This window comes from Meleagris gallopavo, chromosome 4 (genome assembly GCF_905368555.1).
Source record: "Meleagris gallopavo chromosome 4, MGAL_WU_HG_1.1, whole genome shotgun sequence".
NCBI lineage: Eukaryota > Metazoa > Chordata > Aves > Galliformes > Phasianidae > Meleagris > Meleagris gallopavo.
Window position 1 is genome coordinate 36,497,669 of NC_139407.1, and position 21,653 is coordinate 36,519,321.

Here is a 21,653-nt window from a genome sequence, read left to right on the forward strand (position 1 = left end):
TCTGCATGGTGCTTGCACTACTATTGTTTAAACAAATCCATATGTTTTATTTGTTACCTTTTTAGTATGCTTTAAAATTACACAAGAACAAGAATTTGAGAGCCAGTGGCTTTTAATTGTACCCTGGAGGTTACTGAAACCTTGAATATCTTGATGTGAGCTATGACCTCATCATTTACATTGTATTTTAATTTTGTGGGGAGAAAATAGGTTGGCTGTTACTCATGTAGCTTTCTAGTGTAGGATCAAAATTGGCTGTTTTTTGTTCTGTATGTTTATTTTTTTACTTTTCCTCTTTCTTCTTTACAGTCTTCATTTATACTGTGTATAGTCTGTCTGGAAATACTTGAAGATCTAGCTTTACTTATAGCTTGCTTCTAATATATGTACTGTATACTAACATCTATGTGTCAGGCATTTTTTTCCTGAATGGCACAATATATCAGTTTTTAATTATTTTAGTCTAGAAAAGAAAGTACTTTACAGAAGTTAGTAGTCAAACTATAAATAAATCCTATTTTAATATCCTTTTGTAATTTAATTTTAGAGATCAGCCTAAGTATTTCTGTTGATAAGCAACACCTCCAAGAGTTCTCATTTCAGCACACCTCTCCATGTAAGGCAATTAACAGAGCACTATCACTGAGCCATGCATTCTCCAAAAAGCACATCACACTTTCATTTCAGGTCATGGCCTTTGGTAGGCAACAAAAACCTCATCACAGAGGACCTCTTATATTTGTGTAGTTGATATTCATGCTGGTTAACACAGGTCTTTCACTAATAGTGTTTCATAATTGTAAATGCAGGGGAAAAAAAACTACTCTGCAAAAAGATGTCTAGTAAGTAGTAAAATGCTTTGAAACTGCTTTGGTATTAAACTGTTATGTAGTATAAAAAGAAGGCTGTTGGTAATGTCGGTTGTGTTTCTTATTTACACAACCAGTGAAAAACATAGGTTGGTAAGAATCCCTAGAGGTTATCTGGTCTAACTACCTTTCTTGAACCAGGTCCAACTGAATCGGGTTTCTCAGGGATTTGTTGAGGTTGGAACAATCTTCAAACATGGAAATTTGGCAACCTCTTTGAGCAATATGTGCATCAAAAAAAAAAAAAAAAAAAAAAGGAGAAAAAATTCCTTGTATCTATTCAGTATTTCTCTTGTTCCACTGTATCTGTAGCCTTTCCTGCTGTCTCAGCATACCCGTCCATTACAGAGTTGTATACAGCAATGAGATCTCTTTTGAGACTTCTCATTTTAATAGTTCTCTTAGTCACTCCTTGTACAGTTCATGCTCCAATTCTAACCACCTTTGTTGCCCTCCCTTACACTCAATTCAGAACATCAGTATCAGTTGTGTACTGCGAATGACAAAAGGGAGGACTCATGGGTCTCATGAGTGCCCAATGCAAAAGAAGACAGTTTTTAGTACAGTACAGTTGACTTCTAGACTTCTTGACTTCTAGAAGGGCAAATGGCTTGCTCATGTTCAATTATAAAAGGTTACTAATACTGCTGTGAAGAATTTCTCTGAGCCAGAGTCTCAGAAGATACACGTATGTTCTGGTGTCTCTTAGTCCCCTGCACTACCTACCTTTGTTATAGCCATTTAGCTATCTTCTGAGAATGACTCTTAATGTGTGACAGCAGTGATAGCATGACTACTTGTTTTCTTGTAGGTTGAATTCCCCTCCTCTGTTCTTGCTTTCATTTTTTTCATCTTTTAATAATAGCAAATGAAACAAGCAAATGTTTCATGTCAGCAAATAAGAGTGTAGAGCGCTCTCAAGAAGAAGCATCAGTTTGGTGTTCTATCCAACTGAAATTTGCTTTGATGACAAAAGCTTTTGCTTTTCTTTTTTTTGGCTTGGATCAAAAATGACTGTTTTAGGGAAGAATAACATCAAAGAATCCTTTTTTTTCCCAATCATCACAAAGTGAGAATTATTATTGTTTACCAGAACAGTGGTAGAGAAACATATGCAGAGAAGAGATATCAAAGACTGTCAAAATATGCATCAATTAAGCATTTTGTGTTAGAGCAACCAAAATCAGATTCTAGAAGGTAGAAGGCAAAGGAAAGAGAGTTTGAATTAGAGAACCTTCTGTTTTACCTCTTCCAGATTTTATTGCAGACTTTTGCACAAAATAGTGTAGTTAGCTGGAAGGGATTATCTTCCAAAGTCAGTAAGTTGTGAACTCAAAAAAAGGATGATATAACTCAAATGTAAATGGAAACACAAAAACAAGTTTTTAACTGGCTTTCTCAAAGAAAGGGCTTGTGTTACTGCTTGAGTGAGTGACTTCTGTCATCATCTAAGTAAAAGATCTATGAGGAACTGTTAGTATATCAAGTTGCAAATGAATGCTTTGTTTCTGAAGATTCCAAATTTACTCACTTTTAATTTCCTAATTATAGTAGACTTAATTGTATTCAATAAAGAGATTCATTGTTGTTTAGATTTTTAAGCATTTTAATTTTTAAACTTCTTATAGCCTACTCTAGCTTTTAACTTTGGAACTTCACTCTGAGGTAACAATGTGCTGCTATATAAAAGTTCACTACATTCATAAATAGGCATGAAATATGAACACTGATCATCAACATAGGAACTACTGATGTTGGCCTATTAGTAGGATCAAGGTTTTGGATTCTGCTCAGAGGTGCTCTGTTTAGGCTATGCACGAGAGTACTCCACTTTGTACATTTGCAAGGTTTGCATCGGTTTTTAACAGTTCAGCACAACAGAATCACAGAATCATAGAATGGCCAGGGTTGGAAGGGACCTCAAGGATCATGAATCTCCAAACCCCCTGCCAAAGGAAGGGCCACCAACCTCCCCATTGAATACTAGACCAGGCTGCCCAGAGCCCCATCCAATCTGGCCTTGAACACCTCCAGGGACGGGGCATCCACAACTTCTCTGGGCAGCCTGTTCCAGTACCTCACCACTCCCTCTATAAAGAATTTCCCCCTGACATTCAAAACACCTTAAGTATACGAAAATTTGCATTTATCTGTGAAAGGATTCCAGTGCATTCCATAAAAGAAAAATCATAGAATCATTAAGGTTGGAAAAGACCACTAAGATCATCTAGCCCAACTATCAACCCATCACCACTCTGCCCACTAAACCACGTCTGTTTTCTTGAATGCCTCTGGGGACGGTGACTCCACCACTTGTCTGGACAGCTTGTTCCAATACCTCACCACTCTTTCAGAGAAGAAATTTTTCTTAATATCCAGCCTGAACCTCCCCTGGTGCAACTTAAAACCAATACATCTTGTCCTATCACTAGTCACCTGAGAGAAGAGGATGACCCCTGGAGTAACAGTATAGTATTGGAAAGGTCTTCCTGTTTCTGAGTCCGGTTAACACAGGCAGACAAATGTATGATTTTATCTAAAAGCTCATATATCTTCATCTTAAAAACAGAGCAGCTGTTTCTGCTACTTTAACTAAAACATTTTCATTATGTCAGTTCGCCAATTGCTACTAAACGTCTCCTGATTTCAGGCTTGTATTTATTCAGATACAGTGTGCTCATTTAGTGTTGTACCATTATTGCTCCTCGTAACTAGCTTTTATAGAGAGAATGGTTTATGCTTTTTGTTTTTATTATTTATTTTTAGTCTTTTAAAATATTTTTTTGCCAAGCTAAACTGAATTTCCTTTGGCAGGATGAGTAAGTGAATGGATAGCCTATTAGCAATTTTCCACTCATACTGCTGTTTTAATTCCCATTTCTGAACACGGTATAGATTTCTGAACTATGATATATAAGGAAAGATTTTACTGTTGTTTGTAGGGATAGCTGTTACCCTATTTTTAATGCATTCTAAGACTGTGGCAGCATCCTGCTGGTGACTCATTCTCGGCTGTCATCTTTCATTTATGTTTTTTTTCTTCTTAGCCAAGTCCTAGTATTGAGCTACTGGTTGTACAGTGAAACCCTGAATACACAAGCACGCACAGTTCCCTCTGTTACTAATCCTCTATCTCATATACTTCCTTTTCACTACTAATGCCTCTAACTAACTTACTTTAAATGGCAGTTTCACTAAAGCATTCTTGACAAAGACAAAAGACAACTGAAAATGTTTTACGAAAATAAATGCCAATTAACTGATTATGGTACACTGCTACTATTGATACTTTCCCAACTCAGAAATTCTTTTTCTAACCAAAGCACAAAAGCCAAACTGATCTGGCACGTGTAACACTTCTGTTCTGTTTCAATCTACACTTCCCTTTTTAGTATTGTATCCTTTCTTATGTCTAATTTACGTTGTAGTTCTCAGCTTATCCTGGGCTGTTCTGAACTTACGCCACAATCTTCACTTCTGGACAGTTCCCTTTTACTGCTTGCTTTTGATATGCTTAACTGATATATGCCAAATAATTGCTGCTCTTTGCTTTTACTTTCCAGTTATGATAGCTCTTCCACTGCTGCTCATGTAATAATGTAATTTGTCCAACCTACCAATTTAGTCCCCTCACTTTGCAGGTCAAAATCTCTTTCATTTATGTACAAATATTTCAGTTATTCCTTTCTGACTTCTCTCTATCGAGCTAGATTTAAGATATATGTCTTCTCTTCTGAAATCCCCTTTCCCATCTTACTTTTTCTAACAGAGTCACTGGAGGTGAATTGTTTGAAGATATAGTTGCAAGAGAGTATTACAGTGAAGCAGATGCCAGGTAAGTCATGTGTTTTTCTGATGTTGTCTTTAATGAACCAGTACCAGCAGAGGTACTTAAATATCTCATGGTGTTTGGCATCAGTTAGATTAGCAGAGTCTGTGAGACTCTTGGATTTCTCCTAGAGTTCTCTTACACCTGAAAAGAGGCAGTTTGGGGTCTTGAGCTCAAGACTGTGTGGTGATGATCACACGAGATTTGATGTCTGCTCGCCTGCAAAAGCTCAAGTTAAATCTCAGTTTGATAAATCTTTGGAAACTAGTGATTTGGATTAAAAACATTATCCAGTTTTCCCTTCTGCAAACTGGACATAACATTTCAGCAATCTGATGGTTCTTATATTTGCTGATTAAAATTTGAAATATATGTTGGTCTTAAAAGAATACTACATTAAATATCATTTTTTTTTCTATGTCCAGAAGTACTAATTTGCTTTTCATATTTAAACATTTTCTTGCTGTGTTTCATCAATAAGCAATTATATTGTGTATCTCATTGTCTGAGCTGAAATTTGAAATCTCTAGTAATTTGCTGTAAGTGCTTGCTGAAAAACTTGAATAAATGGCAGATTATCATAATTTGCATGCTGGCATAAAACATCACGCCATTTTTCCATCTCAGAATCTAGTTGCCCTCATATACTAATGAATCTTAAATATTCCTACACAATAATTAATTTTAAACTTTGTGGTCAGTTGCTTTTTTTTAAAGGAAAAAATGTCCTACAACTGAATTTTACACAGAATATCTAATTCAGACTAAATTTGAAGAATCATCATAGTTTTCTCCTTTCATAGCCACACACCACCACTGATACACATTTTGCACAGTTAAATAGGCACAGTTAAATTTCTTTATATTTGGAATTAGCAGATAACTGGAAAACATTAAGTATCCCTAATAATAATAATAATAATTATTATATATATAAATATATAAATATAATATAAAATAATATAAAAATAGTAATAATAATAAGGAACAAACAAGAAGTTAGGCAGAATATTAGGAAGCTTCCTGTGTTTAATACTCTGACTAATTTCTGGGGAAATTATAGAAACATCAGTACTGTAAACATTTAAATGTAGAACAAAACATGGCAGAACATATAGTAGAAGAGCAAACAGGATTTGTAGTTTACTTGGGGTAGAAGAAGAAGAGCTATGTTTAAAGAAAATTTTAGTGATTTTTGCCTGCTGTGATTCAGGCAAAGTTTATAATATTGATGCCAAACACCATTATATGGTGTCATTGTGTGTTTTAAGATAATTGTGATTTGAAAGTGAAAACTGCAGTGATTTTTTTTTTTTCTGTTCTAGAGTTATTGCATATTGGAAGGGGCTGTGCATATGTATATATTGGAGAAATATATGTATATATATATATATATGCATTTATATATTTAGTAAAACTTGATCAAACGAATGAAGTTTCTATTTATTTTGTATCTTTATTTTTATGTATTTATATATATATATATATTTGTGTGTGTGTATATATATATTTATATATATAGTGCATATGTGCCTGTATGTCTGTGAGTGTGTGTATGCCTTTAGAAGTAGTTAATGGACTTTTTAGGCACATATCCTAGGATTTTAATATTGGTCTGCTCCTGCAAGCCCTTACTCATGCAAGTAGTCTTTATTCATATGAGCAATCTAGTTCAGCAAGTTGTGAGCTATTTGCATAAGAAATGGTTTTCAGAGTTGGACTCCGGATTTATGACCATTCCTTCTGAATTCCATGGCCAAAACATTTGGATGAACCAAATCAAATCTTTGGCCCATTACTCCAGTTTATTTCTTACAGTCACTGACTTCTGCCACAAGGATATATTAAAAAAAAAAAAAAAAAAACTTACAAGCTCTTGTAGTGCTGAAAAACATCTGACGAAGTTGCAGTGCTGTAAAAGATGAATGTTTCAGTTGTGCTTTTTGGCATTGTACGCTGGCCAAAACTTGCAAACCTGGACATGGAAAAATAGGTGCTCTTCTGTTTAAATAGCCAAAACAAAATGCCTGTCTCCATTTTTAATGTGGATTTCCATTTCATGAACGACTCTTTACTAAACTATTGCTTGACAATTAAAAAAAAAATAAAATGAAAATGCATGCCACCTTTTAGAATGACTTAGCTATTTATTCTGATAATAGTTTTTAAGAAACCATTAGACTCACAATGAGAAATGCCTTGCTTTTCCTTAGTTCTGACTTTTTGTTTCATTTTGTTTTCCATTTCATTTTTTGAACGTATTCTTGCTTCAGCACTTGTGTATCATTAACTTCATTGTGAAAATGTTCAACAAATATAAGAGATATCACCAAATAATTTATTGTCTCTAGTTTGTTTTTCTAGTAGCAGTTTTTGGAAGCTGGAGAAAGTTTCCATACTGCTGAATGAAAATACAATCTAATGATTCTATAATTCTAACAGGTGTCTTATGTTCCATGTCAAGTGTCTTTTTTTGTTTGTTCCTTTTGACTTTGTTCTTGCGGTTGTTGTTTTTGTTTTTTGCTGTTTTCTTTTTTTTTTTTTTTTTGCTTTCTTTTCTTCTTCTTCTTCTTCTTTTTTTTTTTTTAATGTTTTAGAGCTAGAAATATCTCTATTTTTAGCATTGTTTTGCTCCAGTCCAATGTACAATCAAGATTTGTCAGGAGATGTAAAACTGTTTTCGTTCTTTATAATTTTTTAAGTTTAGTTTTATTTTGTATTTAATGTGATTATGTGCCTTTAAAATGTTCTCCCTTCCATTCTGCCCTTGTATCTTTGCAGTCATTGTATACAGCAGATTCTAGAAAGTGTTAATCATTGTCATCTAAATGGCATAGTTCACAGAGACCTGAAGGTCAGTATCTGGTGCCCATCAAATGGATAAGAGTTTTGTTTCTTTCTGCTGGGCAGGGGCAGGGGGTGGGTTGGCTGTGATGTTCCCTTGCCTATCCTACTCACTCCAAACAGCTAGACCGACAAATAATGCATGATGCCTCTTTCCAGTTTGCAAGTCTACAGGCCTAATATACATCATGGCACAAGGGGGAATGGTTGCCAAAAACCTGTCTCTTCCCACGGCTCTGGATTTGTCCTATGCTGTCAAACGTGTCTGGTACTTTATTGAGGCTGTCCGTGTATCGCTGTGCACGCCCACGGAGGTGAACGTTGGCTGTGATGTATGTCAGCTTGCAGATTGACACGACACTGTACTGAGCCCAGGGTCGCAGTGGCAGAACAGCCGGTCGCACTCTGCTGCTTTAGAGTATGACGAACCCTCAGGCAAGTGATGCTAATTGCTGGCAAAATTGGACAGAGAGAAGTTAATGATTTACCTATAACACCTGGCCTCCAACGATTTCTATCTTGGCGGCTGCTATTTGTAAGGTCTTAGTAAATGAACAGGAAAATGTACAGAAGAGCTCAGATCTTTTCTGTGATCTCATCAAATTGGCCAAATCCATGCGCTTTTGTGAAAACATTGCTTTTGAACAGGAAAGTTGAAATTAAAAAAGTCCAAAGAAAGCAGAGCGAGCCAAGGGAGGCACGTCTCGGAGGTCGGCCCTGTGCCGCCGCGGCGGAGCCTGAGGCCGTCGTGCTCTGAGCGGCGGGCGGCGCGGGGCGGTACGCGCGGAGCCGAGCGGAGCGGAACGGTGGGGGAGAGCGGCGCCCCCGGCCCGGCCCGCACGGCCCCGCGCTGCCTGCCCCTCGTCGCCGCCCCGACGCCTGGCTGCGGGCGTGCGGGCGGCCGGTGCACGCTTTAACTAACACGCGCCCCTGGTGTTTGCATGCAGTCATTGCATTCAGCAGATCCTGGAGGCTGTGCTCCACTGCCATCAGATGGGCGTAGTCCATCGCGACCTCAAGGTGAGTGCTGCTGCCCCGCCCAGCCCTCCCCAGCCGGAGCCTCTGCGCCGTGCGGCAGCGGAGAACAGCAAACTAACTCACAAACGCGAGATCTGGAAATTTAAACCTTTTCCTTTTTGCTGTCGTTGTTTCGCTGAGCCTCTAGTCCTCGCTGGAGGAAATCTGCAATGGCTTGCCAATTGCAAGCTAATACCTAGCTGAGCTCCAGGAACTTGGACATCCGAGTCTACTGTCCTCTGCTCATTACCAGGGAAAACAGTAGTTGCTTTCCAAGCATTTGGTGTATTTACTGAATACACAGTCTTTAAGAGCTTTTGGGGCATCCAGAGCTCTCTCTCATCAACATAATGGGACGCTGTCAATTTGCACTTCACACACATTAGTGAGAAAAGGCCAGCTGCTGTGAGACTGCTGGCATAGAAAGGTCTCTCCTCCAGATGCGTGTGCTATAGAACCTTTCTAGAAAGCTAGAATTCTTACTGCATTTCCACCATGATGGTCCTACCTGATGAATATTTACTTAGCACTGGGATAGAAGCCTTTGAAAGAAAACTCCTGTGCTGAGTGTTACCTCTTTCTTAGCTGTGTACATTTCCAAATGGCTGGAGAGTGTTGCTTCCTGAATTTAAAACAGATTGGCATAGAAAGAAACCATTAAAGATTGTTTTCTTTTGCTGGGAAAGCCAGTGACAAGTCTGTCTCTCAGAGCTAGTAAGAAACCAGCCTTGTGGAAAAGGAGGAGATCTCGGTTTGGACACTGGGGCTTCAAGATATCAAGTAAAAAAAGATTTCAATTTGAAAGCAGGTGGAAGCGTACCATCTGAAATAGATTTTTTACAGAAGAAAAATGGCATGTGGGCTAAGGCAGCAGAATACACTAATTCTTTCTTGCGTGGCTTCTCTGACACTTATTTTTCTTCCTGTATGAGTTACATGGAGTAGGAATTTCCTCCCAGGATAAGAGAGTTCTGGTAGTTATCATAAATAATAATTTTGGGCTCAGAATGCTGTCTTACGTATTGCCATCCTTCTAATTCCCAATAAACAACTGTTACAGTTACTGTTTGAGTTTGTAAAGGTCTGTGTCATCTGTGACCATAAAATGTTACGCTCAGAAAGCTTAGAGAATAATAAACTTTGGAGAGACACTAAATCTTCAATCTGTTTTGAACTTGTGGATCTCCCCAGGTCACAGTTGTACAACATAGGCAGGTCCTTACCCAGGCTGTAGCTTTTGGTTGGCAGGCAGCCAGATAACATGGAACAAGTTTAAATGAGAAAACGTCATTTTGTCCAGCAGCTCCAATAGTTTCCTGTCCTCACAGCACACATAATTTGATACTTTTAGTATTAAAAGGAATAAAAGAAGTAGATTGTAGCCTTGTAAACTGACTTTTAGGCTACAGTAAGGAACGCTTTCTAGAGCCCTTCATACACTTACATGAAATAACCTTTTCTTCAGTTATGCATTAAATCCATCTCTTCACTGTGGCAAAATGTGTGGATTTCTGATTTTGGCAAATCCAGGATGAATTGGAAACGTTATGAGGAAAAAATGTTCCTGCCAAACTGCAGTACCCAGCTTCATTTCTGAAAGTGAAAACTTCATGAAACAGTGAACATTCTTTCTTCACTTGCTCCTTTCTGGCAAAATGGAAGGAAAAAAAAAGAGTCAAATGAAAGACTGTGGTAAAATCCCAGCAGAACTCCCTGTACAGAAAAGAAGATGCAGAAACCCATGAGCAGAGCAGCAACACACATAGAAAATGTTTATGGCTTGGCATGGGTCCTTAAGCTGCTTGATGTTGCATGTGGGGGTGTGTGATGGGGGCAATGATAAAGGAGATTCAAACAGTTGAGCAATCTGATTTCATTTAATCATCCTTAAGTAGAATATGGTGGCAAAAGAGTGGAGCATTTGCAGCCTCTCACAGCTGCTGCACTGCTTGTTGCTGCTTTCTCTTGTGTAAGTCAGAATGGTGGTGGATCCTATGTCTGGAATAAACTGACCTCCTAGTGGAAGTCTGTCTTTAACAGATGGTAAAAATGCACTTCCATGAAGGAATTTCAGTTCTTCGCAATCAGCTGCTTTTGTTAAATTCTGTGATTACGACCTACTTGCGTTCCCCGTGGAAGTTAAAGTTTCTAAAAAGTGGCAACAACAACATAACAACTCAACTCTAATAGTATTCCAGGAAAATGCACAGAGATATAGTACTCGATCTCTTTGAATAAAACCCTTTGAAAAAAAATAAGGCATAAATCATGTTAGTTTATTTGTAGTAATTTCAGTAGTTAGCACTGCTGTTCTGCATGCTTGACTGCAGCCAGTCCCAGTAACATAGGGTAATATTATTGCATCCAGGGTCCTGAATGGCCCAGACCGGGCTGTTAACATTTTCCAAGTTCTTGCAGTCATTCCAAGTTCATGCATGATAATTTTCTGGTATGCCTCTCATCATCCAGAAGTGACAGCTGTGTGTTGTTTAGGGGTATACTCCCACACAACATTCCTCAAAAGGCTGTTGTCTGTGACATACGAGTAAATCTGCTTCATCTTCTATTGAAAAATATTCACCCGTGATGGTGATGTTTCTTGTAGAGCACTTTTGCAGATAAAGGCATGTGGTGGAATAAATAAATAATGACAACAAAGAACACAAAACTACTATTTCAAATGGAATCTTATGTTCCAACTTATAAGGGCTTGGTAGATCAGTAGTTCTCTTTCAACCAAGAGAATGAGACATGTCACTGCTTTTGCACTGCTGAAGATCATAACCACACAGGATCATCCATTGCTTTAGGAAGGAGTTACTGTAAACTTCTCTCACTGTGATAAGAGAACTTGCAAGAATGTACGTGACTATATGTTTAAATTACTCTGATTAAACGGTAAGCATTGTGGCTTAAAGCAGTGCTGATTAAAAAAGAATAAAATAATGGGTATAGAGAAAAAAGAAGTGTCAAGAGAACAAAATAGTAGTCAGTTTTTTTAAAGGTTCTGTTGAATTCTTCAGTGTTTTGTAAGGTTAAAAAATTTTAGGGTTCCTAGAATAAAGTTATCTTTGGATGACTAACATTCTATGGATTTGCTAACTGACATTCAAAGGATACTTCATGAAGGCTAGAATGACACCACTATTATCAAATCCTTTACTTTTAACTGTATAGGTATACTGAAGCATTTGATTTCAGATGTGACCAGCATGCCTTAAAAAAGCAAAGTGGGAACTTTCCCAGACTTAAATTGTTATTTGCAGTAGGTTCTTGGCAAGCACAAATGTGGGTGGGCTGTTTTATTGTAGAAAGATTTGCACTGCAAATACACCTGCCCTCTAAATGCAAATATGAAAATGGCTGCTGTTGTTGTCATGCGAAACATACAGTCTGCAGTTAGAAATGCCTAATCCTACTAACTGTGTAGGACAGACTGCGAATCAAAGGATATGTGGGCTTTGGGGCTTTTCAGCGGCTTTCTCCATATAGTGAGTTCTTAGGGCTCTCTGAATTGTCCTATCAAACAAACAGTAATCACAATGCTGTATGGCAGTTCTAGCTTATTTACTTCTCCAGAAGATTTGCACTTTTATCTTCAGTCTTGCTGTCATATGGGATCATGATGGTAGTTTACAGACCTAGTGATTCTTCCAAATTAAGAGTGGAAAGTACAGTTTTTAACTTTTATAGAGAAAATGCGTGGTGTTTTTTTTTCTTTTTCACTTCTCTAAAGTATTTCTTCTTTTCCAGACCACCTTAACAAAACAAAAACAACAACAGAAAAAGGGGAAAAAACTGTCTAAATTATATTTACTTATTTTTTAATCTCAATTTTTTTTCTCTTTCCAAATAAAGCCTGAAAACTTACTTTTAGCTAGCAAATCCAAGGGAGCAGCAGTAAAACTGGCAGACTTTGGATTGGCTATAGAAGTCCAAGGGGAACAACAGGCTTGGTTTGGTAAGTATGGTGGGTTTTTTTATTATCTTAGCATTTGTTTTGTGTTGCCGCTAAGCCTCCCAAACCTGCTAGCTCCTCATTCTTGTGTAAAACATAGCTGTGTAATTACTTGGCATGTAGCTCATAAGGATATTTGTTCGTAGTTCAAGCTCTACACCAAGGTAAACTTTAGATCTTTTTTCTCTAGGAAGAATGTTATCTGTAATTCTCACAGAATTAAAGAGAACTTGGCAGCTGACTTTGTTTATTAAAAACAAGAACAACAATAAAACAGGAGAGAGAGAGAAGAGAAAAAGAAAAAGCTTCAAAAAATGACCCGTGGCTAAATTTCCGTATAAAAGAGCTTGATTAGGCAGGAAGAGGCTCAGCCTCATAACCTTTTCTTCACTGGCAAAGCTAAATCATCTTCCCAAACCGCTGCATAAAATGAATTGGCAGAAGTCTCTTTTGTAGGCACAGAATGTCTTTGACCTTCCTTGACTCTGAAACTTAGATTTAGTAACTTCTGGTTTGCCCTGCCTTTTGTCTGCCTGTAAGTTTGTTTAGAAAATAGGTTCACACAACTCCTTCTTTCTCACTTTCACTTTTGTATCTGTGGAAAGGAAATAAAAGGACAGAGGCTGGGAAGGAGATGGCTAATTTCCATTTAGTCACTCATGTAACTGAAGAGTAAGGCTGTGGGTTAATGCTGTTGAGTACAGCTGCCCATGTTGGAAATATCCAAATAATTTATCAGGCTGGTATCTCTGATAAAAGCAGATTTTATTCACAATTGCAATGGTGAGCATCCTGCACACAGGAGTGCACTTGCAGACAGAGTGTTACAACCTTTATGCTCTATTGCCCGATGCTTATCTTTTTCTGGTTTCTCATTGGCTGAGTACTTCAGGTTCCCTACACTTAACTAAACATATGCATACTGGCTAAACATAAATTGTTGCTGTCTAAACATATATATCGGTAATTATTTAACTTCTCCTCCTAAATTCTCTATCACTCAGGTCTTGTCCGTCCTGCACCAAAGATTAGTAGTCTTTCAATATAATAAACTTATTGACATCCTTGTCACACTGTTTAGGAGTGGATGTCTAGCTTATCTTTGACTCAAGGCTCAAAGGTATTCTAGATAGCTGGACAAATGAGAGATGCTGTCTTTATACTTATAAATTACTCCATCAACCTAATCTCTGTGACTATAAATGACTTCACCTATCTGCTGAGCATGCAAAGACTATCAGAAACCCCTGATGAAGTAAAAAGACCCCCCTGAAAAGAACTATCAGTTAAATATTTATCTTGTTAATTCCAATGCAGAAACATTGGAACATTCCATTCCTACACCCAGAAGTCAAAACATGTTATCTGAACAGCTGTTTGTTCATTGGAAATACCTGAAAATTTTACTTTTAGACAGTAATCCACATCTTCACCGTAACAGTCCAAGTTATCTGTCTCAGTTGCTTATGTTGCTGTCCTAGAGGTGACTGCCCCTTCGGACCAGCTAGTAAAGCTGTTCACAAAACTGTATTTGACCCATTTAATTCAAAATAATCTAGCTTATAAAGAATGTTCAACTGCTAATGTAGCAGCATCTCATATGGGAGACCATGGATACCATAAATCGAAGAAATGAGAGAATGGTTTAGAGTGTCTGGGAAAAGTTGTCTGTCCGTAAGTTACAAGTATCTTTTGAAGCTTAAACTAGAGTAGTGTGCTACTGTGATACTTCTGAAAACATAATCTTGATCTGAGAGGAATTGAGAGTGTACTTCCTTGATGGCAAAGGTGACAAAGATGTATTGGAATGTGTAAACAAGCTCTGTGTGTATGTATAACCAGCAAAAGAGTGCATTTTCTGTGCCTCAGCTTAGTTCATGAGGCACTGGGATTGGAGAGTTTCTTCTCTCCTGGAGAGAGAAGTTTAAACTAGATATTCTGAGTCAATACTTGGAATTTACAAATCTCTGCTTCAGAATCTGAAAAAAGGATGGGGGTAGTAAGTTCAGTATTACACAATTCTCTCTAGTCCCACTGAAGCATTTCCTTTTTTTGTTAATGATTTAAAAAAAAAAAAATGCTTATTATAGATCGTTAGTTACAGTTCATAGTTGCCCAAGGAAAAAGTGTAGGTAAATTTAATGTTGGTCATTTTAAATAACAGGAAATGTCCAAATACAGTTCCTCAATCTCAAATACCACCGTTTCAACAGATGGGAAGTGCAAGCGCAAAGTTATTTTCTATCTAAGAAAGAAATAAGCACAAAATAAAATATTTGTGGCAGCTACATATTCTCATTTACAGCAGCTAGAAAGTACAGCTTAAAATTGAACAAAGCAATTGCAAGCTTGCTATCAAAGCTTAGAATAAAAGCACGAAGGATTTTGTGCAAGCGGTGTGTTGAGAGATAGAGAGTTTGAAATCTAGGATGCATCCACATGCACAAACAGTACAGTTGGACATATGTTGGTAGCTTTATAAGCTAGCCTGCTGTTTTAAATCCCAGCCTTTATATAAATGGATTCCAGTAATCCACAAAAGAGAGTGGAGATTGGTCTTGCACATTAATGAATAGACTAGCACAAAAAGAGTTGAATAGGGAGAAGACGAAGTACAAATAATTTGTTCAAATGATGAAAACATCTGGAAAACAGGAAGCCTTTCAAGAAAAAACGAGCAGAATGAACTTCAGGACTATTTTTTCTAGATGTTCCATCTGTATGGATACAGATAATGCACACGAGATTGCAGCACCCTGTAAAATCTTGCATTTTATTGGTCAGGTGGTGCATCTGAAGTGATTGTTTCAAACTTAGCATCATAAGGTCTTTATGCTGAGCTTGGTAGAGAATGAGATGAATGTCTTCATAATAACATATATAGGGAACAGAGAAGCTGGAAGAAAAGAACAGTGACAGAAAATAGTGTAAAATTTGTAATATTTGATAAATGAATGAGTTCTATACTGTTATAGAAATGCAAAAGCGTTCAGTAATATTCTGAGTGCCTTCCTTAATCTTCTTATAACTGTTTTAACAAGGCAAAAACACTCTGGTGTCCTGAACTTTGTCTTCCTTCCAGTGTTTTTTCTGCTTTCCAGTGGATTCTACAGCACTTAGTGACTCATAGCATGGTCTGATTCTAATTATAGCTCAACATCAGAGTGTCTTTCTTTCTTTTTTTTTTTTTTTTCTTTTTTTGTTTTTGTGTACGTGTAAACCTGTGGCATGATACTTACTTTGCTTAAAGCTTGGATACTATAGGGATGCTTTCACAGTTCACATGTTTATAGAGCAAACCTGTTTCATGACTGTTTGTAGAAACTGCTCATCTGTTTAGTGGAAACACCCCATCCTGCTAGCAGGTGTTAAGTGTGCTGGGAAAGTGTCTGGCAGGCTCCACTTGCTTACTGTAACAGGCGAATCTCACTTAAGTCTGTCAAGGGGCTGTAGTTGACTCATTGGTAGCTAGATTTAGTCCCAGCTGCATCTTGTCTTCACCTAGCCCTGAAGCTAGGACTAAAATATGCAACACATTGTTCATTTGAGTAGCTCCACTGATATTTTTTTTTTTGTAGTAGCTGCATTAAATTTGGATTGTATAGTTACTCTTTTAGATCCGGCTGTGCAGGAAGTAAAAACTACTGCCCTATATTTGCTCTCAGAGGCTTGTTCTTGTCCCCTGCGGCCTCATTTTTCATATCTTCTCACCAGGCTACTCATTTGTACATTTATTTTTGAGTCAAAGGGAGTTATCTTTGCTAACAGCAAAGATGTACAGCTTTAACTGTTTAAACTGGCATAATTTATTCTACCGGTTTATTTTGGAATGCTTGCACGAGTGGCACTGAGGCAATAAGTCTAGCAAGGGGGTGATGAAAGCATAGGGCAGGTCTTAGTGCAATAATCTCTTTCTCTGTTTTTAAGATACATCTCCTTTTGTTAATTTAACTTTAATTTATGGGATTATACTTATACTCCAGTGCAGGTTTGACTCAAGACATTCTTACCATTTATGAAGTATATATGTTATCTTTGCAGAGGTTTTTGAGACTGTAAGCTATCTGGGTTGAGGAACACGCCATCTCATGTGTGTATGCACCACTGAACAAGACATAGCACAGCATTTTTCTTGGGCCTCTGAATACATATTTAATATCACGTGATAATAGTAGTGCACAGTAATACAGCCTTTACTAGATTATATAGAGTCACAATTTCCAGGTTTGAAAGTCCTTTTTTTTTTGTGGCTAAGTTGATTAAAACTGTTAGCAATAGTTTTCTGAAAAATACACTCATATTTATTATGATTTATTTCTGACTTATTATTTCTGATATGTGTAGACTCTTCTGTAACCTCATCAAAAGACAAAGTTAGCTAGTTATTATATCTTCACTATAACATTTAGTTCCAATTGATGTTTGTGGAGCTATGGTAAGGTTGGACATCAGTACAACTTTATGTTTAAAATGAACCAAAATATTAATGTAAAGCTGCTCTACTTCCAGGAAAAATTATGAAACCACTCTATTTAAAGATAATTAGAACATGAATTCATTAGCTTCTCAAAGGAGCTTAAACTGTGTTTCCTGTATACGACAGCACTTCAGAATTCATGGTTCTTATATCAGGATACTGAAAAACACAAGCCTATTTTGCATTAAACTATTTAGATACATTCTGAGTAGAGTACACGCAGTGTGTTTGTTCATTTCCTCTTCCCACCCTAAAATGATTGCCAGCTGCAGGGCAGAGGCTTCCTTTTTCTGTAGCTGTCTACTTCACACCTTATCACCATCTTTCATTGCTTATCCTCTATTTAGCACAAATCTTGTGGAATACGTTCTGATCTTTCAGAAATAATGGGTGGTTTTTCAAATTCTCACCTTCCAAGAATTTCCAAGCGTACAATTTTAGACAAAAATACTTACAAGAGCAAATATACTAACTGAAACAGTACAGAGCATTATGGATTATGAAGCTTTTACCAATTACAGTATTCTGAGAAATGACTACATTTAAACCTTCATTTTTTATTTCTCCTAATTGAAGACCATACTGCTGCTGAAGAATAAAGAACATCCAAATTGTAAAGGGTATATGACTTTGGAGATGCTTTTTATGAATTTTTGTAAGGAGGTTCCACAGGCTGCATCACTTCAAGGAAGTGAGTGTTTCGTTGAAATAATCTTAGAAGTAGTTGTGTGGAATATGAACAGGAAAGGCTGTAAGAAGACTAAGGTGTTTGTCTTCATACAAAGCAATAGCCAGTTGTGCTCTCAAGAAATCTAATCATGAGCGTTTCTGCGCATTTACTTTGCCACTGTCAGGCCCTGGTTGATTTGAGTTTCTGCTTCTATAAAAGGAAATTAGAACAGTATTTCTACTCTTTTTTTTTTTGTAAATGAGAAATTGCTCCATATGTGAGCTTTTCTAAACTTAGCAGTATATGTTGTTTTCTCGGAAATTAACCCTCATGTAGGTTTGAATAGGGCTTTTAAAATGTTCCTTATAGCTACAGTAGTGTTGCTTAAGTGCCCCTGTATTTTGTTAATCAGTTCCCCATAAATGTCACCAGAAGTAGTACTTTATGTGTGAAAATAGTCTTCACAGCTGAGAGAAGATGGACTCAGAAGTCCTGAGTAAGTCATCTTTACAAAAATAATTTGTATAATTTGATGCTAGTTTAAAATAGACTAGATTATGGTAAGGGTTAAAAACAACAAACAAACAAAAACAAACCTCGGAAACAGCGTTCATATGTTTGGGCAAGCGTAGAATGCATTTGCTGTCTTTCAGTTGATATCTCCAAGGGGATCTCTCTGTGCTTCCCATGTTTTCCCTGCTCCACTAACTTTTTTTTTTTTTACTTTGAACCTGAGCAGATATAGTTGTACTTTACTATAACTATAGCTTATGGTAACAGACAGGTCACGAGTGAAATTTTTGCAGCTATTTGGAAATCTTTCTGGAAATCTTTCATTGTCACCCTTGACACAACTGTTGAATCTGCAGTGTTAGGATAGATGGGTAACCAACTGGCTTTTTGCTGTCCTCTTGACTGTAGACACATAGAGATGGTGGCAAAAAGGGAATGGGACAGGTCTGCATATGTATTTCTGTTTTTGTTACTTTTAGGCAGTTCGCCATAGAACGAAAAGTTTAAGATGAAGTAGTTATTGCTGGATAGTTTGTAAAGATCCGTTGTGTTCTTGGATAACAAGAAAATGACCTGCCTTTTGCGGAACACATACTGTTTTTGAGAGTACTTTCCTTGACTTGTGACAGGCTTTGCTGGCACTCCAGGATACCTTTCTCCAGAAGTCTTACGGAAAGATCCATATGGAAAACCTGTGGATATGTGGGCATGTGGTAAGGAATTATTCTGAAAGACAGTGTTCAGTCAACTGTAAAGTATGTTAAGGGAAGGATGACGTCCAGAATACCTTATATTCCACATCAGAAACTAGGTATTAGTTAAAATTCAATATTAGTTTTTTGAAAAAATCAAGATGTTGGAACTGCAGTTTTGAAGTCTGACACTAATGTTTTTGTTAAGTGGAGTAGAAAGCGATTACTTTATCACCCAGTTTTTCAGTGTAATTTATGGTACTAGCAAAGGGATTGCTACCTATGTGAGAACAAATGGTAAGTTTCTTTCTTGTACTTCTACCCACGCTTATTTCGTTGTATTTATGAAAGCATTTTTCTTTAGTCATAGTGAATCATCCCTGTAAAAATAGCAGGTGAACTTCTTTATTTCCCATCAACCATATATTTATAGAAATAAATTGAGTTGCCCAAGTTTTCTTTGCCTGACATTAGTTGTAGTATTATAGACAGCAGTACAGATAACACACAACACCAGAAGTGTTATTTTCATAGAACTTTTGTGATCTTTGAAAAGTGCAAATCTATTTCTCCAGCTAGCTAAATATTCTCAGTTTAACAAATCCGATTTTGTGTCAGATACACATTCTTGCTCACACTCTGTAGGAGGTTGTCCCATGAACCCTATGTTTACTCTAATCCCCAGCATAGATAGAAAGTGTTTTTCAGTAGTTGGGATCCTTCTTTCGAGCCATAGTTTCGCATGGTTATCAGGTACAAAATGAATTTCTTTGTTTTTTGTTTTTTTTTGGGGGGGTGGTTTTGTTTGTTTGTTTGTTTTGTTTGTTTTTCTCTTGCAATTACTTAATTACTATATGATTTCTGCAGGTGTCATTCTGTATATCCTCCTGGTGGGTTATCCTCCTTTCTGGGATGAAGACCAGCACAGACTTTACCAGCAGATAAAGGCTGGTGCTTATGATGTATGTGCCATGCTCTGTCTTCTTCTGAATTACTTATAATTGTACCTCTATGCAGGAGTCTCCTAGAGTGAAAAGTTAGATTTATATTGTAATCTTTTTTTTTTTTTTTTGATTGACTGTCATGAGTCACTCAGAGTAGTAAATGTCACTTTAGTAACATGAGCTTTATAAAGATGGAAACATCTCTGCAAAAATAAATTCAGTTTCCCTACAACTCCAAGCTTTCATTTTCTGGTCCTTGTATAAATTGTGCAAGTTTGTTATCCTGACGAGCCTGTTGATACCTCTGTACTTCCAATAGATGTTTCTTAACTCCTTGTGGTTATCACTTTACCCAGTCACTTATTCTAAATTGTTTTTAATAATTCTTAAATTGTCTAAATATAGTCCAATACTTTTGTATTGCCCACTTTTGTAAACACAAGCAGCTGTAGAGCTTCTCAAAAAGAATAGTTTCATTAATTGAATGTGTATTTGAAAGTAAGCATTATGACTGTTGATAAATAGTACCCAAACGTTTGTGGCATTATGAATTTTGCAACATCATCCATTCATTTCTATTAAAGTAAGCAGATAGAAAAACAGAGGATCATTGATTCTCATCTTTAAGTCATTTGTGAATGTTGAAGATACTGTACCTTCTAATTTTGAAGTTCTTATTTGAATCCAGTTCTGAATTAATGATTGATGTGCTATGGCCGTCTATGTTATGCTGTGGTCTATCTAGTCTTCTTCCAGTTGAACAAGTAATACAGTAATAAATAGAATTACAGTGGGAGTTACAGTTTCAGCTGAGAGGGTAAGAAATTAGTAAGTGCAGAGACTAAACTGTGAAGCTGTATTGTACATACTTAATAAATACTGTGATGTACTGCATCTAGATTATATTAAATTCTTATAATCTAAGAATGAACATTTTTTATTACTCAAAAATGATGTGTTCAAGGTGTTCTGTTCACAGCAACAGTTTAAGATGTACCCATTTTTTTCATTTCATTTGCATTTGAGCAAGTATTTTGCATGTGTAAATATTTTGCTGATCAAGGAGGTGTTAAATTCTTAACTCTACTTTCATTTCTATACCACAACTATACAATTGGTATTAATATTAACATTGAAAGAAAGCAAACAAAGAGTTTGAATAATAATGATTAATATTTTTGTCTTAATTCAAAGTGAGATTAGGACTGTTTGAGATGCTTTATGATCATATTCCTCACAGCTGACTGGAATCTCCTTTATGTCTGCTGATGATATTTTATCCTATGAATATCGATTGTCATCATAATATTGTAAATCCATAAATGTTCTGCATCTGAACCAAATTACAAAAACCAAAACAGTGAAGGAGAAAAACACTGCATGTAAATCTGTCTAATTCAATCTTTTCTGATTGTGGAAAAGTGTTTTTAACTAGCTGTTAATATCACAGACCTGTTATCAGTTAATGTCTTTATATAAAATTGTATAGTGGTCATGCAAGATAATACACACATACTTTTTTTTTTTTTTTTTTTAAGTTTCCCTCTCCAGAGTGGGATACAGTGACTCCTGAGGCAAAAGACCTTATCAATAAAATGCTTACCATCAACCCTGCAAAACGTATCACAGCTTCAGAAGCACTAAAGCATCCATGGATCTGTGTAAGTAACTTCCACATATTTAACAAAATAATTTGAAAGACAAATCACTCTATGATGTACTTTAGTATCTCCTGAAGATGTTTGGAGGGTAATTTTTGTTCTTCCTTGTGGTGTTCTGTTGCAGTTATTAAAGTAGTAGAGTGTAAAATTGCAATCATACAGGTATGTCAGCCTGTGAC

General features: G+C 36.7%; 1 protein-coding gene across 23 annotated transcripts in view; it reads left to right on the forward strand.

Annotated features, from left to right (window-relative positions):
- The window catches only part of CAMK2D (calcium/calmodulin dependent protein kinase II delta), a 162,085-nt gene that overhangs the window by 97,949 nt on the left and 42,483 nt on the right, over positions 1-21,653 (forward strand). For 21 of the 23 annotated variants that reach the window (XM_085222861.1, XM_085222862.1, XM_085222859.1 and 18 more), the window contains 6 exons: positions 4,639-4,704; positions 7,480-7,552; positions 12,418-12,520; positions 18,807-18,890; positions 19,737-19,831; positions 21,352-21,474. In XM_085222861.1, coding sequence (XP_085078987.1) covers positions 4,639-4,704; positions 7,480-7,552; positions 12,418-12,520; positions 18,807-18,890; positions 19,737-19,831; positions 21,352-21,474 — 544 coding nt within the window. Of the gene's footprint in view, positions 1-4,638; positions 4,705-7,479; positions 7,553-8,489; positions 8,563-12,417; positions 12,521-18,806; positions 18,891-19,736; positions 19,832-21,351; positions 21,475-21,653 lie in introns of all 23 variants that reach the window. The other 2 variants (XM_085222882.1, XM_085222881.1) reach the window with 1 other exon arrangement.